Source organism: Polyodon spathula, chromosome 15 (genome assembly GCF_017654505.1).
Source record: "Polyodon spathula isolate WHYD16114869_AA chromosome 15, ASM1765450v1, whole genome shotgun sequence".
In the NCBI taxonomy this organism is placed as follows: Eukaryota; Metazoa; Chordata; class Actinopteri; order Acipenseriformes; family Polyodontidae; genus Polyodon; species Polyodon spathula.
Window position 1 is genome coordinate 24144522 of NC_054548.1, and position 21066 is coordinate 24165587.

Consider the following 21066-nt stretch of genomic DNA (forward strand, 5'->3'; position numbering starts at 1 on the left):
TATATATATATATATATATATATATATATATATATATATATAATGTGTATATATAGATATATATATAATATATATATATATATTATATATATTATATATATATATCTATATTAATAAGGCCTCTCCTTCAGTCTTTTTCTGCTCTTGCTTTCAGTCTCTTCCTTTCTTTTTTCGCCACCTTGCTTTTCAGTCTTTCCCTTGCTTTATGCTCTCCAGTATTTACTTCTTTCCCCCTCTCTTTTTCGCTCTCCAGTCTTTTTCTCGCTCACCCCTCTGTCTCTTTTAAACTCATGGCAGTTCACAGGTGCATCGTTCAGTGGCTTTCTCCTCATCAGCGTAAACTGGTAGCAGCTGTCATTTTCTCATGGGGAAGGGCAAGGCGCAACACAAAGCACACTATAGGGAATACAGATAAGGAAAAAAAAAAACACACATTGCTACATCCCAAACGCGGTAATAGAAAGAGGCTGATTCAAAGTTTAAAAAAAAAAAAAAAAAAAAAACACAACGCCACACAAATAAACATTGATTGGTTGTAGTTACCCTGGAGGCTGCATATCAACAAATACAGAATTATTGCTGTGCCGATTTCTTTATCAAAATCAAGCAAGTAGGGTTTCAGAAATATCCATTCTACTGCAGGTTGGAATAGTCTACTGATTTGAGGCATGTGCTTAAAAAAAAAATCATTGTTAACCCTTGAAATTGATGTACCATACTTGAGTTTTGTTGTTGTGAATGTTTCATAATATAAACACCTTGCCTAAAGAATCAGCAATGTGATCCGCTACTTTTGTGTACACTAGGAATGTTAGTTGAGGCTTTTCAATTTGCAATGCATACTGGTATGTTTTACCTGTCTCGGGTACCTTTCACAACAGGACTACACTTACCAGAAAATGCATTGGGGTGCGAGTTAAAAAGCCTGAACTGAACTTCCTGTCCCAGTGTACATGGAGTTATGGTAACCCAAACTTTTAACACTGTTGGCTCTTTTAATATTACTGACAATTAAAAAAGCGAAATCTGTGTCAAAATAATCACTAAACTAAACTGTATTTGGAGAGTCATGTTATGAAAAGGTAGCCCTTTACATTTACAAGGTACCATACAAATGCTTTAAAAAAAAAAAAAGTCAGTAGGTCCCTAACATCTTTGGTCTCAATTTCAAAGTAGATATTTTGTAGACAGTCCCTAATGTGCTTCCAGAGGTTCGTCAGGAGTTTTATCCAATCAGCGCTTGCCGTATCGAAACGCTTGCGTTTTATGAGCTGCGCATGCTTAGTAAAAAAAAAAAAAACTGCTTGGATGGTTGCGCTTCAGATTTGAGGTTTTGTTAAGCTTGGTTTTTCTTTTTCCTTGCTCGCACAACTGTTGTTTTTCAAAATTACATTACCTAAATTAAGGTAAGCATACGTACAATTCATCATTATAACGAATAAATGTCGAAATAATGCTTGCAAATTCTAACGGGAAACGATTCATGTTTTAAGTATTCTTGGAGAATGGGGGAGGAGTGTATATCATTTAAAAAGCATAAGGTTAGTAGTAGTATTTTGTACAGTGTTATATAAAGTGGCATTATAATACACGTTATATGTGTATTGCAGGAATGACAAGCCATGTATAAAGATAGACTGGTCATTATTTTATTAAGTGAGCGAAATATACTAGTAATTCAGACAACGTTGTCCATATATCTGAAGTACGTTAATGCGCATTCACTTAACACCAGTAGCATATGTCTATACAATACAGCCATCAACTTAATACAGACCGTTATATAGAGATGATTAGGCAGTGCTCATTTTTGAGGACTGACCTGTGAGTTTTAAAATAAATAAATAAATAAATAACCACACCTTTTAAATGTACGACTTTACACAAACATGACGGGGACGGTGTTTTTTGCCAATGTAATTGTTTTTGACAGACTGCATTGCAAGGCTTTGATATGAAATAGCAAGTATTACCGAGATTAGTTACTATAACGTGAAATTTGATAACCCAGCCATTTTCCAGATGATCATGCAGTACGGTTTAAGCTAGTGTCAGAATGGGTACCATGGTGCTGGAAACTACTATGGTTATGTTTATTTCATAGCAAACCATCATAATTATAATGAGGATAAATTATTTCAAATTTTTAGGTTCTAATTTTTGAAAGTGCCTTTTGACCTCGGAATGCTTACATCAATAAGGACTTTATTCCGACCACAGGGGGTGTTGTAGATCAGCAGGCACTTGCACATCGCAGTACTATTATACAGTGGTATAGAGCAGGTGGAACCAGCAGTCAAAGATCACAACCTACAGTAGCATGCCTTTCTGCAATGAGGAAATTAGAGCATGGGACAATCATGTTTCATAGTGAACAGATTCAGCCGATTGCTGGTAAGACAGGCATGGAAGTGATTAAACTATGTAACACAATTTTTGTTCCTGGGTAGTAAGTGTTATTTCCTAATTGCTTATGCCTCAAAAGTATAGAAAATGGCTATTATTCCCCACAAACTTTGCTTTTGTGACCAGGACAGTGATATTTCAAAATATCACTATTTCCAATAGGAAAATGGGCAAATGTGTGTCTTTTCATTCACATAAAGTCAGAAAAAACAACATATGAATCCAAATTAACATGTATTTATACTAAAGTAATACAAAGATGACTACAAAAGATTTAGAAGTGAAGTTTTTTGAGATTTACAATTATACTGTAAATACAGTATAATTGTAAATCTCAAAAAACTACTAATTATACTGTAAATACAGTATAATTGTAAATCTCGAAAAACTACTAATTATACTGTATTTACAGTATAATTGTAAATCTCGAAAAACTACTCACTCCTAAATCTTTTCTAGTCATCTTTGTATTACTTTAGTATAAATACATGTTAATTTGGATTCATATGTTGTTTTTTCTGACTTTATGTGAATGAAAAGACACACATTTGCCCATTTTCCCATTGGAAATAGTGATATTTTGAAATATCACTGTCCTGGTCACAAAAGCAAAGTTTGTGGGGAATAATAGCCATTTTCTATACTTTTGAGGCATAAGCAATTAGGAAATAACACTTACTACCCAGGAACAAAAAAAAAAAAATTGTTACACAGTGTTATTACACATATACATAATTGTACAAAATTTAGAACAGCTGCAATGACAAATATAAGATGTAAAATGTCACATCTCTAACTCAACAAAAAAAAACAAATGTTGGTGTACACAGCTAGTGCAGAGTTGTTCTGTTTAATTACACCATCGGTCACCGGTAACTTACAATGCAATACAAAAAAAAAAGCCAATTGTTATATTAATACTGTGTTTGTTTCACTGATTCCATTTTACAGTTACCGTGTGGGTTGTCAGCATGAGCTTATAAGTGTGTCTATGTGTTAAAGGTTTTAAAGCGAGTAGTTTCTGATCATGGCTTCACGTGCTGGTCCCCGGGCAGCAGGAACAGATGGCAGTGACTTCCAGCACCGTGAGAGGGTAGCCTCCCACTACCAAATGAGGTACAGCACAGCTTCTTATGGTCTTTTAAACAAATTGAAACACTTAAAATGTGTGTCTCTCTCTCTCTCTCTCTCTCTCTCTCTCTCTCTCTCTCTCTCTCTATTACCTTTTTATTTTTTTTTTTTCATTTAACTTCATGTGCAACAGGACTTTCTTAATAAAATAAAAAAGCCTACTTTGTTCCCAAATGCTCAGAAAGGACAGAACAAATTATGATGTCAAAGGAACAGTCTCAAAAGTGACATTTATATTGCATAGAACATATTTGTTCTGCAGATTTTTCACCCCCAACTTCAGAACCTTTCCAGCCATTTTGTACTAAAAGTTACCCTGTTGTGTTTCCTCATGCAGTGTGACTCTGAAGTCCGAGATCCGTAAGCTGAACTATGCCCACGTGCTCCTCTGGCTCCTGGTTGCAACTCAGGTGACCGTGAGCTACTTGAAGCTGGTTTCTCACGATGTGGTGGCCTCGCCTTACCAGTGGGAGTACCCCTACCTCTTGAGTGCCATTCCCACTGTGTTCAGCTTTATGTCCCTTCCCCGAAACAACATCAGCTACCTGGTAATCTCGATGATCAGTGCGGGGCTCTTCAGCATCGCCCCGCTGATCTACGGCGGCATGGAGATGTTCCCTGTGGCCCAGCAGCTCTACCGGCACGGCAAGGCCTACCGCTTCATCTTCGGGTTCTCGGCCGTCTCTGTTATGTATCTGGTGATGGTGGTTGCAGTGCAGATCCATGCTTGGACACTCTACTACAACAAGCAGCTACTGGACTCCTGGTTTACCTCCACCCAAGAGAAAAAGAAGAAATAAAGAAATCAGGATCTACTCGCATTACTTTTTTAATTATTATTGCTTGAGCTGAATTAACAGATGTTTTGTGTTTTTTTTTTTTTTTTTTAACTATTGTATACAGCAGATCAGTTGGCTCCCCTTCCTCCACTAAACAGCATGTATTTATCTTTTTGCAAGACAGTCACAAAGGCAGCACACACACACTCCAGTTTTTCTGGGATTGATGTGTATTCTGAAAGTGGAACTGTTTGGTGGGGATGTCCTTATGGAAGCATGTAGCTGGACCATAAAAAATGAATTCTAGCTTGGACTACAACCATCCACCTTTTTCAGACTCCTGCTTTACAGAGCAGGAGGAATTTTGGTGTGTATTTTAATGTAGTTGTTGTCTTGCCACTCAAGGTTGACAGATTTGCAGACTGGGACAGTGTTTTGTGACCAGTTCATTTTGTGAAATCTTATTGAGTACTGTCATCATATTTAAAAGTAAAAATCACTTTGGACAAACCTTTTAGTTTAATTTAAATACCCTGTGCCTCAGTACTGTAGATCCACAATGTAATGGTCTTGACACCAGAAAGAAGGCTGTTTGAACCACATCTGTAATCGTTCTGGGGAAAAAATAATTAAATAAAAAGCATAATAATGATTGGTGTCTATTGAATTACCTGATATAGGGCATATTCTACACTTCACTTAATTTTCCAAATGCATTTTTATTTCATAAGTACAAACCTGATAATTGTTTTCAGTTGCTTTGCTGTAAACTCTTGCCTCTCATTAAGTCATGTACAAATATTTTACCAAGAATATCTACTTTTTCACTTAATAGTGAAGAAATGTTTCTTCATCTTCCACATAGCAGTATCAGAAGTTTTGTAGAATTATTAAAGAATTGTGTTGTACTTTGCTAAGCATGTTTGAAACTTATAAAAACATAAATACAGCCAGCACTCGCATATCCAACCCTATAAAATTTTGACTTCACTGACGTTTAAATGTGTGACCCATCATCAGATTTGATGTGTATGTAGATGAGCACATTATAACCTACCCCCTACTACCCAAACAACGTCCTGCCCTGCGCACACACACACTACATACGGAAAGAAGAAATATGACTTGGGTTTGAGGAACTGTACCAGGGAGACGTTAATTCTTTCATTGAAATTTGTTGGTGCAAGAGTTGGGAGGAGGGGGGGAATAACAGCAGTAAAAGGCAAACACTTCTGTTTTGCAGGGAACACAAAAAAGCTGCAATGTCAAAAATGCATAGCTGAAAGGGCTATTAAAATAAGTAGGCTTCAATTTAGATGTACTGTAGTTGGTTTTGTTGGTACATTACTATATTTTCAACAAAAGTAGTATTTTAATTCAGAATGAGTCTGAAAATATCACTTGCCAAAAGAGATGACTGGACACGTGAACTATAGTGCAGTACATACTTTTAAATCCAGTACGTATTGTAGCAGTATGTAAAATTCCTCATTAATGACTTAACAGCAAAATGAAATTCAAATGTTATCCATGCACAGAACTGCTTAAAACGTAAAAAGCAATGCAATTTAGCGAAAGGTTTAAAAATAACAACTAGTTTCCAGAATTAAATCATCATCCAAAGTCAATCTTCAAATTTGCAGACTATAGAGCTCGGTAAGGCCCTAACGTCACAGTTCACGTGCAAGTGAAAATGCACAAAAACAGCTGAAGATCACAGATTTTAAAAAATGCATCACAGTATCTAAAACTGTTTAATGACTAACTTACATTACTGTACTTTGTCTAGTTTGTTTTGTTTTTGGAGGTAGCAACATTAGGTTACTTACCGTAACCCTGGTTCCCTGAAAAAGAAATGTCAACCATTACAAGTTGGGAATTGACCCCTGTGTCACATGACCTGAGCACATATTTAAAAAGCTGCCTAATAGGCCCGGTGTGACCATGTTTCTGTTGCATTCTGGAACAAGACGTTACATCACACAGCAACCTTCGCCATTTGATTCTATATGGCAACGAAGGCAAGCTAGCGACCTCGCAAATTTAACGGTAGATATTTCTTTCAGGGAACCAGGGTTACGGTAAGTATCCTAATGTTCCCTTTCAATCACAAAATGTCAACCATTACGAGGTAGGAAATGTACACCCAAGCTGTTGCAGTGAGCCAAAGCAGCCACAAGCCTTGTCCTGGCTTGAGCCTAACTGGAAAGCTGCTGCACAAGAGTGCAAGCTGCATCAAGGACTCTGGACTCCTCAGAAGGCACCACTGAAGTAGCCACATTGTCGGTAAAACCTTATAAACGTGTGGTGTGGTCCATGCTGCAGCATTACAAATGTGACTATCCAATGTGACAATCGGTGCTTAAAAAGTACCTGACCTTGAGTATGCAACCCATAGCACACAAATAGCTGGGTTGTCTGTCGTCATGATTAAGACCTATCAATGTAACACCTCAGCGCCCTGACAGGTTAGAGTCTTAAGTCTCTGATCTGCTACAGAAGAAAGGGAGTCGGATGGAATGCCTCCGTTTCCATCGACTGGTTATAGTGAAACTGCGAAACAACCTTAGGCGGAAAAGCTGGGTTAGTCTGTGAAGTAACATTATCACCGCTGCTAGCAAAGCGCAAACAGGAACCCTCTATGGGAAGGGCCTGTAACTCACTGACACATTTTGCTGATGTGAGAGCAAAGAGAAAGGCTGTCTTACAGGACAATTATTTAGGGTCCACTGAAAATGGTGCAGGGCCAGGTGCAAGGCCCTCAGTTCCAGAACATTGATGTGGGCTGACTGCCACCTGCCAGTCCAGACCCCAGAGGTCCCCTTGCCATTCCAAACCACCCCACAACTGAGGTTGGTGGTGCATTGCCTCCAAGCCAGAAGGTGGTGCTGGCTGAACGGGTGCAAGGCCTGAGGCCGGAGCCCGTCAGGGTTGCTGCTGCTGTTGCCGAGCCTGTTGGGCTGTGTTCGGCTGGCAAGAGAAATGCTGGAGCCCCAGCTTCTCCACGCCGTGGAGGGCATACTATGCTTCCACCTGCCTGGAGCAAGTGGGCGCTGATGCGGGGCTGCCCCACAAAGACTGCAACGCCTCCACAAAATCCAGGAGAACTGAGAGGGGCTTACAGCACTGTGTAGTTGAAACCGAGGTTTCAAAAACTGATCATCAGACCTGAGTCTCCTCAGTCCAAGGGTTCTGGACCCCGGTAGCAGCTCAGCTCACAAGGACTGCTAGCAGACCACTAGGAGCCATATGCTGTAGGTCCCAGTCAGGGAGCCCTCTAAACAGGAGATGGCCAGGGACACTACATCATCCTGCTCCTGGAGGGGCCAGTATATATATGAGGTATGGCCAGGACACTATATATATTATATATATATGATATATATAGGGGCATATAGATATAGATATATATTAAAATTTTAAAAATTTTGTTTCAAAAAGTTATTTCACGAAGTACGACTTATTACAATGAGTTACTCAATGATTGTTTTTTATTTTTTTTTGAAAAAAAACTTGTACATTTACATATTAAAATGAAATAATCCCGAAGGCCATCTGAAAGGGCTTCCGGTAAAGCTTAAAAAAAATCATTGTCGAATTTTTTTTTGATTACATGATGTTAAATAAAATATCTAAATTATATATATATATATATATATATATATATATATATATATATATATATATATATATATATATATATATATATATATACACACACACACACACACAGTACTGTGCAAAAGTTTTAGGCAGGTGTGAAAAATGCTGTAAAGTAAGAATGCTTTCAAAAATAGACATGTTAATAGTTTATATTTATCAATTAACAAAATGCAAAGTGAGTGAACAGAAGAAAAATCTACATCAAATCAATATTTGGTGTGACCTCCCTTTGCCTTCAAAACAGCATCAATTCTTCTAGGTACACTTGCACACAGTCTTTGAAAGAAATCGGCAGGTAGGTTGGCCCAAACATCTTGGAAAACTAACCACAGTTCTTTTGTGGATTTAGGCAGCCTCAGCTGCTTTTCTCTCTTCATGTAATCCCAGACAGACTCGATGATGTTGAGATCAGGGCTCTGTGGGGGCCTTACCATCACTTCCAGGACTCCTTGTTCTTCTTTACGCTGAAGATAGTTCTTAATGACTTTCGCTGTATGTTTGGGGTCGTTGTCATGCTGCAGAATAAATTTGGGGCCAATCAGATGCCTCCCTGATGGTATTGCATGATGGATAAGCATCTGCCTGTACTTTTCAGCATTGAGGAGACCATTAATTCTGACCAAATCCCCAACTCCATTTGCAGAAATGCAGCCCCAAACTTTCAAGGAACCTCCACCATGCTTCACAGTTGCCTGCAGACACTTATTCGTGTACTGCTCTCAAGCCCTTTGGTGAACAAATTGCCTTCTGCTACAGCCAAATAGTTCAAATTTTGACAGATCAGTCCAGAGCACCTGCTGCCATTTTTCTGCACCCCAGTTTCTGTGTTTTCGTGCATAGTTGAGTCGCTTTCCACGTCGGAGGTATGGCTTTTTGGCCGCAAGTCTTCCATGAAGGCTACTTTTGACCAGACTTCTTCGGACGGTAGATGGGTGTAGCAGGGTCCCACTGTTTTCTGCCAATTCTGAGCTGATGGCATTGCTGGACATCTTCCGATTGCGATGGGAAGTAAGCATGATGTGTCTTTCATCTGCTGCAGTAAGTTTCCTTGGCCGACCACTGCGTCTACGGTCCTCAACGTTGCCTGTTTCTTTGTGCTTCTTCAAAATAGCTTGGACAGCACATCTGGAAACCACTGTCTGCCTTGAAATTTCTGCCTGGAAGAGACCTTGCTGATGCAATATAACTACCTTGTGTCTTGTTGCTGTGCTCAGTCTTGCCATGGTGTATGACTTTTGACAGTAAACTGTCTTCAGCAACCTCACCTAGCTGAGTTTGGCTGTTCCTCACCCAGTTTTATTCCTCCTACACAGCTGTTTTTGTTCCAGTTAATGATTGTGTTTCAACCTACATATTGAATTGATGATCATTAGCACCTGTTTAGTATAATTGTTTAACCATACACCTGACTATATGCCTACAAAATCCCTGACTTTGTGCAAGTGTACCTAGAAGAATTGATGCTGTTTTGATGGCAAAGGGTGAGCACACCAAATATAGATTTGATGTAGATTTTTCTTCTGTTCACTCACTTTGCATTTTGTTAATTGATAAATATAATCTATTAACATGTCTATTTTTGAAAACATTCTTACTTTACAGCATTTTTTCACACCTGCCTAAAACTTTCATACACACACAATGGTTTGCATGAGTAGTCACCCCCTGTAAAGTTTTTACATTTTGTTGGCATCTGAGCGTACTCAACGACACTTTCAAATTAGACTTAACATGTAGAATTTACACAAACTACTACACATTGATAAAATAAAATAAAAAATGCATATAGAATATAAATAAGTAAGATTTACAGAGAAAAACGATTAATCTCAGTTGCATAAATATTCACCCCCTTTGCTACTGCAGTCCTAAATCAGCTTAGGTACAAATTATTTGTTTGAAAGGTCACGAAATTAGAGAAATTGTTTCAGCCTGTGTGTACTCAAAGGGGTTCAACTTGTAGATAATTTCCCTCAGGTATATAAAGACTTTCAAGCTGCAACTCACATAACAATCCAACAAAGCAACCACAAAGACCAAGATCTTTCGAAATAAGTCAGGGATAAATTGGTAGAGAGGCACAGAGCAGAAGGGTACAAGAAAACAGGTGCTGATTATCCCTCTCAAAACAGAGAAAACCACCATTAAGAAGTGGAAGATGCATCATACCACCTAGACACTACCCAGATCAGGTCGCCCTTAAAAATTGAGCAGCCGGGCAAACAGAAAACTAGTTAGGGATGTCATTCTGAAGCCAGATCTGCAAAGTTCTGTGTCTGAGGTGGGAGTCAGTGTTCACACATCACTAATAAGCCGGTCCCTACACAAAGCTTGCCTGTATGGACAGGTGGCAAGAAAGAAGCCATTACTCAAAAAGCCTCAACTTAAAGGACGTATGGAGTTTGCGAAAAAGCATGCAGATGATACTGCAGACATGTGAATAAAGGTTTTGTGGTCAGACGAAACAAAAATTTTACTTTTCTTTCTAAATTCCAAGTGTTATGTCTGGCGCAAGCCCAACACTGTACATCACCCAGTCAACACCATCCCAACTGTCAAGCATGGAGGTGGCAGCATCATGTTGTGGGGATGCTTCTCTTCAGCAGAGATTGGGAAGCTTGTCAGGATAGATCTTTGCAAGTTTTGCTGGCATTTAACCTCCTCCTCATATAACAGTGTTCAGTTTAACCACTACAGTTTTGAAGAAAAAAAAGGGTTTGTTTGAAAAACTGTGCACACATTATTTGTAATTCAACAAAATAATTATTGGTTATAACCTTGGTCGGAGGCTATCTAATACTGATGAGACACGACTCGTCTTCAGTCACATATTTTGCATTATAAACACCACTCAGGTTTGTCGAGCTCCCTTAAATATTTATAATATTTTTGTCTTCTTGCTTTTCATCATGTTCTTACAGTATTTCCTTTCTCTCTCTTCAAATTGTACACCCTCCATGCATTGGTCATAATACAAACTGAAAAAACCTGCTACAGTCATATTTATTACTGATTGATAAAGCTTTACATGTTGTCTGTAAGGAGGGCAGAATCTGTTCTACTGTATGTAATCATTGCGTTTTAAATTTAAAATATAAGAATATATGTGAACATGTCCATTTAAAAATATGGATATATTTTAAATTGAACAAATAAATTAACAAGTAAACACAGGGCAAACATCTTGCAATGCATGTATGTCATTGTTATAATTATTATTGCTGTTGTTTATAGGTTTATGCTGCCTTCTTAGCTACTGTAAGTGCTCCCTTTGATTTAATTGTATACTACTTGGATAGTTGCAGGATGTCATACAAGTAGCCATTGCGACATAATAGGCGTGTGTGTTCCAAACCAAAATTACTAGATTTTGTAGACATGTCTCTGCTTGAACACCTTTGAAAACTGGAATTTAAGTCCAAAGATAGTTTATATCACTATCTTCAGTCAGCTTTGCATTACGTTACATCGAATAAAACAGACAGACCGTACTCTTTAACTGCCCATAAAACACAGCATCCATTGAATCAGTGCAAAGTGTGCTCGGTAACAATTGCTGAGTAACTCGTTTACTCGTGTCTGCTATCAAGGCTTGACACAGTTTAAGCGACTCTGTTCTCCCACTGCCCGAAAATAGCTTGTGTCTAGCGCGGCTGCGCGGCGCTGTATTTGCCACGTCCAGTTTGACTGGGAGAGATTTCCTTGTCAGAACTCTGAGGAATTGGGGCCCTAAACATCATCATCCAGTCCAGGAAAGCAACATCCCAGGAACGCAGACACAGGTGGGAACTTGTATTGACTTATTTATTTATTTTAAAGAAAGGTAAACAATTCAAAAGAAACATAAGGAAAACTAAAAAAAATAAATAAATAAAAAAAAAAACATAAACAAAGGCCGGTAATTCTTTCATTGAAAGTGCAGCTGCTGTTCTATCATTTTGGTTGTTGTTTAACGATATGCACGTGTACATAATATTTATTGTAGGTACATTTTGGCTTTGGTTGTTGTGTGTTTAATTTGATATAATACATATTTATCCTATATACCTGTCATTCACAATAAAATGTTAAGGTTTTGGTGCTGCCGGTCAGCAAAATAAACACGTAGGACACTATTTGGCAGGAAGTTATTTTCTCCTTTTCATTTTCTCTCTACGTTTACTATGGGGTTGACTATTTGGCAGATACATATATCCTGTGATGACATAATGTCGAGCAGGGCCTGTTGCTTCGGGCTTCGCTTTCATCTGGACTTAAATATATATTAAATGTTTTTAGTGAGTCGATGGTGTGTTTTTTGTGTTAAAAATGCGCGTCTCTGCCTAAGTTTGGGAGAGCCTTGTTGAATAACAATCATATTGTTAGATAATGATACAATGCCATCAAGGCGACCATTAAAGTATTTTTTACCGTACATGATGTTGATGTAAATAAAGCATTGTTTCCAGTGTCCAATAAATATAATAATGCGTCTTGAATAGAAAAATAAAAAAGACGTCTCCACCTAAAGCTTTCCTGTGTCACCATATAAAACATTGAGAGAAGGGGTATATTTTATTGATCTAAAAGTAGGACATCTAAATACCGTTTAATAAAGTGTATTCCTGTATTTAGATCTACAGATGTCAAAGTATTACCATGTCTCTGTTTGCTCATATGCAACATCTTTACATGTCAACAAGTTGACGTTGTTGAACATGATTAAGAGCCCTATTTTTATCTGGGATACAGTGTGTAGTTGTCAAGTACAGTGCCATTCAAGTGCTGCCAGTTTGTTAAAGATTTAACCATTCTGAACAAACGTCCAGTAAGTAATACAGTATGTTTTTTACACCAGTCTTTAAATGGAGGTATGTAGGGTCATTCCATCTCAAATGGATTAAATTCTGGAGAGCTTTCCTCCATTCAGGACACCACCCCCAACCCCCCGCTTTGGACTGTGACTTGTGGATTCCTGTATTAAAGGCAGTATAGGATTTAGTAAGTCATAGTGTTTGTATCATAAAATAAACAAAGGCCTAGACACAGGCAGAGTACAGGATCCTCAGTGCAACTCTTCTCAATCCAGTGTGTTTTTGTGTTTAAGTGTGCAGGCAACCTGAAGTGTGAGCACAATGAACGGGCAGCTGGACCTGAGTGGGAAACTGATTATTAAGGCTCAGTTAGGGGATGACATTCGCCGCATCCCCATCCACAATGAGGACATTACATACGATGAGCTGGTGCTGATGATGCAGAGGGTTTTCAGAGGAAAGCTGCAGAGCAATGACGAGGTCACCATCAAATACAAAGATGAAGGTATTTTTTTTGATCGCAATACACAATAAATAAATGTATACAGAGTGAAACCTGTTAATTATGCTTCAAGTTTCAAATGTTTGTCAGTGGGATTACTTATAACTTACTATTCCTATTTGTGGTTGATAAGATCCATTAAACTTTGCGTGTACACCGGATGTTGATAACACGCAAGTTAGATATCAATTATAGCTTATAACCTATGTGTAGCAGGGCTGGGTCTGTGGACATAAGGAGGTGGACATCTGTGATTATTTTATTTATTTATTGTAAGTACGAGTGTTGTGGTATAAATAACAGGATTGGTTTTAATAGGGAACCCGACGTTCTGCCTGCCTGCTGTGTTAATTGTTGCTGGAACGAACAGCTTGTGTGTGTTTACCAGCTACAAGCTCCTAATCATCATCTCCTTTTATTTGATAGTTTTTGTACAGTGTTTATTTTGCATTTTGTATGCATGGCAGTTTGTCCCCCGTGTACTACCATTGCTATTCACATGAGGTTCCTGTACTATGTAAATAAGTCTGCAGAGCGTGTCAATCCCAACTTTCTGCCTCCATCTCCTGTCAATCAAGCAGCGAAGACGCATCCACATCATCCAGATCATTCATTCATTCAATCAATCATTCATTCACTAAGGACCTACAGTAAGGGGCTCATATGTCTAACTTGCTTATAGCCAATCGGAAACACCTTTAATGATCGAGTACTGTCTGGAGTCGCCATTTAGCATGAGACTCTTATTGGAGAATGCTCTTACCATCAACCTAGGTAGTCAGGCATAGTTTAATGCCACTTGTCAGATATGAGTTTTTACATTAAGCATCAAACTTGTTGCACAATTAACAGGTGTCACAATGTGAGTTGGCCAAAAGAGGTAAGTGATTATGGCATTTAGGGTAATTGTAAAAAATAATGTGTGGTACATAATCATGAATGATATGTAAGGTAAAATAATCATTAGTGACTGCATGAAGATCTGGATACATCCATAGACTGCTGTGAATAGTGTAGCTGGCAACAAGGGAAATACCTTGTGACAGCATGGAGAGACAGCTGACAGGAGGAAAGAGACCCCATTGGAGCTGGCAAGGGTTAGCTACCCTGGTCGGCAGTATCCAGCTCTTTGTTTTCAAAGGTAAACAGGATGCTGGAGACAACCGCCCAAGGCTTCTAAGAAATTAAAGAGAAAAATACCCCTCGAGTCTGCGAGAGGGGGGCAGAAGATGACTCAACGTTGGATAACACGGTTAACGATTTAGGAACGGAAACAGGTGTGAGAATGGAGAGTACTTCACAAAAGACTAGTTCAAGATCTGCAGTTAGCAAAGACTTGGAACTCCAGGTTTGTGTCTGCGGCTGGAGCAAGGCAACTATGGTCAGGTATTTGAAGATTCATCAAGGGAGAGTGAAAGTTCTACGAATCCTGTGGAAATTGATGAAAGTGGCATGGGAAAAACAGGTTGTACCAAGAGCATGGCGCCGAGCAGGTGGAGTCTTTATACCAAAAGAAAAGGATTCTACAAGCATCGGTCAGTTTTAAACTTAGAAGGCTAGATTTTCTTCAGCATTATTGCTCGGAGATTCTCAACCTACCTATTAAAGAACTGCTTCATTGACACTTCAGTAGAAAAAGCAGGTATTCCAGGTTTCCCAGGAAGCTTAGAACACATCAGCGTAATCTGGCAACAAATTCAATCAGCAAAAAAGGAGAGGAGGGAGTTCCATGTGACATTCCTGGATTTGGCTAATGCATATTCTTCAGTGCCACATGAACGTCTTTGGGCAGCATTTGATTTTTTCAGCGTACCGATGACAATAACACATTTAGTGAAAGCCTACTTTGGAGATTTGCAATTTTTAGTTTTTCAACTTCAGAATTCAGCACTACATGGCAATGCGTAGAAGTTGGAATAATGGCAGGATGTACCATTTCTCCACTGGCTTTTACCATGACAATGGAAGTAATTATTACGGCATCAAAATGGGTAGTGGGAGGAGTGTGCTTGGCTTCTGGAATGCGACTACCACCAATTCGAGCATACATGGATGACATGACAACAATGACTACAACCATAGCCTGCACTAATCTGTTATTGGGCAAATTAACCAATAACATTGAATGGGCACAAATGCAATTTAAGCCCACTAAATCAAGGAGCATCTATATAATTAAAGGCAAAGTAGTAGATAAAGGTTCTACATTAATGGTGAGGCAATACCAACAGTGTCCGAGAAGCCAGTGAAAAGTCTAGGGAGATGGTACGACACCATTTCCCAGGCCAAGCAGGGAGAGTGGATGAGATGGGAGAGTGTGGAAACAACGCAATATCGGCTGGCAAGACCTGCGGACAATGGAACTGAGCAGGATCAGTTTCCTCATCAGATCAGCATATGATGTTCGCCCATCACCACAGAACCTAAACCTCTGGGTGGGTGGGTATCCCTCATATCCTTTGTGTTCATCACCTGCAACATTAAGGCACATTTTGACAGGATGTAAGGTGGGTCTTAGCCAAGGACGATTTACTTGGCGCCATGACCAGGTGCTGCGATGTTTGGCTTTAGCATTGGAAGACAAACGTAACCTGACCAATAAGTAGCCACCAGTTCTATCAAAGCATTACACACAAAAGACAATATTCCTTTGTCCAGGAGAGTCCGAGTTTACCCAGTGGAGGTGGGATGTTGAGGATTTGTGGCACACTCTACAACCCGGTTTCTCAGAGACGTCGGGTTCAGTGGCCAAGAGTGCGTCACACAATGAAGAACTTATCTGAAGCAGCAGAAAGGAGCAGCAACTGGCTGTGGTTGAGACAGAAAGATTCTGGATGGGGTTCTCAAGCACAATAGAAAGAAAGCAATGCTGATGTACAGGTAAGTAAGATGGGCTGAGCTGAGTGGGGGATGGAGGGGGGGTGATGCTGGGACGCCAGAATCACTGTTGAGCTCTCTTGAGGTGTCGTGGGCTAGTCAACGAAACACAGAGGATGGAATGTGCCCACTTGAAGACCCCAGAGATGTACCCTACTTAGATCAATCCAGACGGTTGTCATGCTGGTGTGCTGGGGAAACCGCACTGGGTTGATCCCCGGAGACAGCATCACAGCCGTTGTGTGTGTTGATGTGCTGGGGAGGCAAAATGAGCTGATCCCTCGAGCCAGCATTACACTTCAGCAATCAATACCAGACAGAAGGATATCTACATCATCAGATGGAAAACAACGCAAATGGATGGAGATGCAGATGGATCACATTAGTTTACTGCAAAGCTACGTCTTAGTTGGTACTTATCATGGTGAGAGCAGAGTTCAAATCGGCATGAAGTTCAACTCTCATGTAATGGAAATCATTTGTCCTAAATCACACTTTAGTCAGGCTGTTTATTTACAACAAAATAGTTAATAACTTTTTTTAATAGAATTAACACGTACTACATTGAATGTGCACTAGTAGCAAGAAACACTGTCCAGGATTAATGCACCAAATGTTTTAATAGCTACAATATATATGAGAAATACATTTGTTTGTGACAACAAAAAGTCATTCAATATTATTTAGACCGTTGCTTTCAGAGTTGATAGTTATTTTTACTAAAGATATGAAATAAGTGATACAATCAGGAATATAGGTTTTGTGCTTTACATAAATGGTCTTTTCTGCAAGCTAATCCAGGTACTTTTGCTGTTAACCATAGCAAAAGTCTAATGAGCAGACTTTGTCTAATGCATCCTAAAAAGTGAAGTTACTCCCTTTATTGATGTTTATCTGTAAGCTATATTTACTGCAATTGGCACAAAACAGAGTAACTAATGTTCTTAATACTAATTTGGGGAATCATCGTCCTCAGCACATATGTTTACTACAGTTACTTCCTGTGTCTTTATTGTTGTGCTTTTTGTGTGAACACGTCTCTCTTGCAATTAGATGTGTACAATAAATGGCAGTTGAATTTACAAAACAGAAGTTCTGATAGGTGGAGGTGTCCCAAAGGTATTCCATTTTGTAAGACAAAAGACAATCTAAATCTAGACCTTCCTAAATTTACTTAGTCCAAGATTAGCACTAATCTGTGTCTGCGAAACCAGCCATAGCAAATCGAAATTAATTTATAATGAATGTATGTATTTCCAACAAAACCAGGAGCTGCTTATTTATTCAGTTAAAGGTGACTAAAATGAATATAAAAATAATATTCAACAAATGTATTTTTGTTCTGTTTTGTTTTTCAGACGATGACCTGATTACAATTTTTGATAGCTCAGACCTTTCCTTTGCTATTCAGTGCAGCAGGATACTGAAGCTAACTCTCTTTGGTAAGTTATTGAATGCACGAGAAAGATGTGTTCACACATTTATCTGCAGATCTGCCACAAGAGGGAGCTCCAACTTCACTGAAACACCAGTCATTAATCCCGCTATCAACTAGATGTCAATGAATTCTTTTTAAACTTTAAGTTGTATAATTACTACTTGCGTATCGTTGATATTTGCTGTAGTGTTTTTTTGTGGAGTTGACAATAAAATATTTTTAAAAATAGCATACTCACATTTAGGTGCTTTTTAAAAATGATTTATTTGAGTCATCTTAGATAACTTGATTAAATAGAATCCACTGTATTGTGTGAATATGAATGCATTTTACAGACCAGTAATGTAGCTGCACATTATTTGTCAACAAATTGTTACCATTGGTGAAAGTAATTAATAAGTCACAGCTTTGAAATCTTAAGTGCTTATTAAATTTATCACAAACTGATTTAATAGGAATTGACAGGTCCTTGGTCTGACTATATACAGAAAATACTGCATGTGGCAGTGTGTGGTGAATGTAATGCTGACTCGAGGGTGTGCATTAAATTCTCATTCATCACACACTGCCACATGCAGTATTTTGCTGCCACATGCAGTATTTGCCACTGTGCTGCTTGGTGTTGGCGCGGTTTACTCTGCTGAGTCTGTGTCAGTGAATTATTAGACCAAGAGTGAACTGCATAAAGAATTGTATTTAAAATAGTAACATCTTTGATAGCCTGAACAACATTTAAAACAAGTTTTCCATTATGTGAGATAGTGGAGAGAAAACTGCAATTGCAATGTGAGGTACGGTTGGAATTCCTTTGTTTGACAGCTCGTGCTTGGGTCACTCACTGTTGCTGGTGTTAATAAACGTGTGTTTCCCGTAATAACTGCCTGGTAATTACGGGGAATATCAACTGGATGAGCCCGTTGAAAAGTAATGCTCACCAGTTACTTTAATGAAATGCTGCTCATAAGGGTTTGATGCCTTTACTGAGTTCAACTTCAACTTGGGGTCATGTGGACTTGCATGGATCTATATGTACAGTATTACAGGGCTCTAAATTGGCAACAAAAAGGGCAAGGCCAAAATGTTCAATAAATCTGTAGAGGGTACCAAGGCCACTAAACTTAAGTCAAGGTCAAAGTGTAGTTTGTTGTGTAATTTTATTTGAGTTGTATATAAAGCTAATTATTGGCTACAGAAATAGTACTTTAATAGTAACTATTTATATATATTCAGAAAATGCCAAAACAAATTGGTTGAAAAGTCCAACTGTTGGGTGCAAGTTGGTTGCTACCATGTTCAGCTGCTTAAAATATAACAATTTGTTAAGACACTAAAGTTATACTAAAACAATAACTTATGTTAGTACTCAGTTATTTGTTGCTGATTCTGTTGAATAGATAATCTGTGCAGTTGATAACTGCAATGAACTCTGTATTTTATATTTGAGATATTTTGCAAGTGTTGTGTAGAGAATTGGTGACAGCAGCTTCATTGTGTACAGTTGTATGGGAAATGGTATGCTGCAACTCGCATGCTCAGTGCAGTAGTCGGCCTGACAGTATGTAAACAGACTATTATGTATTTTACTGTACATGTAACCATTTAAGCGATTTGATTCTGTTATTTACGATATTAAATATACCACAGTAAATTTCATTAATTCGTTAAATGTTTTTTTTTTTCTTCTCTCTTTCAGTACACTTTAATTACAGTCCCAAGTATTTGGGTTCTGCTGTCACTGTTAGTGGTCTGTTTGAGAAGTAAACTCAGTTTTCCCTGCAGGAGCTGACCCTGCTTTAGTACAACACTAGCGCTACATTTGCTGAGTGTCATTACAGCAACATCTTACTGTGCCTGCTTAATATATAACGATGATAGATGTGCTGCTGAAGATGCAACAACAAATGATAATCTGTTCATGTTAACTCAAAATCCTATTTAGACACCCTGTGATTTGAGTGCGAAAGACAACATTGGTTTAATGGAGTTCACAAAGCGCTTTTTTCAGCTTGATACCGTGGCCTTTTCACTAGCTTATTTTTCTTTTGCTTAATTGGCCTTTTGCTTCGTTTCAGCCCCTCATTATAACAATTTTCCTAAGTTTTCAGGGCATCCTGTTGATGCCTTTGTTTTTTGTTCTTGTTGTAATTGTTTGGAATGCAATGTTTCTTTTTAAGCTAATCTAGCCTACTCACACACATTTGGTCACCATCACAACTGCTGCATGAACCAGTGGTTACCATATTCTGCTGGTGTGAATTAGGGATGGCTCGGTATACCGGTTTTTCGGTTTACCGCGGTTTAGGTACATAACGGTATTTAATACCATTGCTTTTATTCTAAACCGCAATTATCGTAATTCGGTTATACACCGGTTAACACGCTTCTTCTAAATCATGCGATGGTACCTGCAGCCTTAGCAAAGTGTCTGAGGAAGATCTTTTTGTGAACTGATAATGTCTTTTGAAGGAAATGGTCAACGACACAGAATACATGTATCAGTTGCTGCATTCTGTTACCCAGAGCTGGCTGCTGTTAGCTGCTGTCTTTCTGACGTCGCACGCAGCTTTTAGAGAAACGACATCTCCAAACCTTGCAGCGTAGCACACATTTTGAATGCGCTATATTTACAGTTGTCTGGATTATCAACAGTCAGTTTAATGTAATAGATTAACATTAACTATTGTAAAATTATACATCACTTATGGATTTACATTATGTGTTATGGTTTTTTTTTTTTATTTATTATGTATTATTTGGTAACTTGCATGATGGAGTTTATACCGTGATATTAAGGTTACCACGATATTTTTTTTAACGGTTATCATACCGTGCAAATTTTATACCGTCCCATCCCTAATGTTAATACAGCACCTCTGGACTTCCAGGCTGTTCGATCAGATTGTATCTTCCCTCTCGCGCTTCAGTTTAAAACGTGATGTACCAGCTTTTTTTTTCCCTTTACAGACCGACATCGCATAATCATAAATGTTGACACAAGTGGATCCAAACAATTCCTAATACAGGCTTCCCTCTAGTTGCTGTAGCTAAAAGGGCACTGCGGCCATAATGGCCGTGAATAGACATACGTTTTGAGGGACATTGCTGCAATTTATAAGGGCACCCACGGCAATTGCCGCATGGTCGCGTGAATTTTGAGCCCTGGTATTATATTGTAGTATAAAGCCATTTTGCATTATGGAAGGTCACTTAACTTTCTGTTACTACTTGACTTAACTTTCTGTTACTTGCTATTAAGGGATATTTAATGACTCCAGGACAGAAGGTAGAACTCTGATAGCTTAATTAACTGCACGCTTCTTAGTTTAAAAACAGATCTAGGAAATGTGAATAACTTATCCCCATTCTATTATTTTGGTTTTAATTGATTGGGTTTGAACACAAGGAGACGTATTGGCGATGTGATTTAAAAATACATATTCAAGCAGATGTTGACTGTTGCAGACTTTTTAAAGTGAT

General features: G+C 38.6%; 2 protein-coding genes across 3 annotated transcripts in view; both read left to right on the forward strand.

Annotated features, from left to right (window-relative positions):
• Window positions 1-1290: 1290 nt before the first annotated feature.
• LOC121327585 (protein jagunal homolog 1-B-like) lies at window positions 1291-4395 on the forward strand. Its single transcript, XM_041271688.1, has 3 exons — window positions 1291-1406; window positions 3409-3522; window positions 3875-4395. Exons 2-3 carry the CDS (start codon window positions 3434-3436, stop codon window positions 4335-4337), a joined length of 552 nt encoding a protein of 183 aa, XP_041127622.1. The 5' UTR covers window positions 1291-1406; window positions 3409-3433; the 3' UTR covers window positions 4338-4395.
• Window positions 4396-11461: 7066 nt separating this feature from the next.
• LOC121327975 (protein TFG-like) overlaps window positions 11462-21066 on the forward strand; it is a 41679-nt gene continuing 32074 nt past the window's right edge. Inside the window, exons 1-3 of one of the 2 annotated variants that reach the window (XM_041272371.1) lie at window positions 11462-11761; window positions 13066-13277; window positions 17510-17593. In XM_041272371.1, coding sequence (XP_041128305.1) covers window positions 13094-13277; window positions 17510-17593 — 268 coding nt within the window. In that variant the 5' untranslated portion in view covers window positions 11462-11761; window positions 13066-13093. The remainder of the gene's footprint in view (window positions 11762-13065; window positions 13278-17509; window positions 17594-21066) is intronic. The other variant, XM_041272370.1, reaches the window with a different exon arrangement.

Coding starts and splice junctions, on each gene's coding strand:
- LOC121327585 (XM_041271688.1), top strand. CDS start 3,434: ATGGCTTCACGTGCTGGTCCCCGGGCAGCAGGAACAGATGGCAGTGAC. Junction 3,523..3,874: donor GCCTCCCACTACCAAATGAG/GTACAGCACAGC, acceptor TTCCTCATGCAG/TGTGACTCTGAAGTCCGAGA.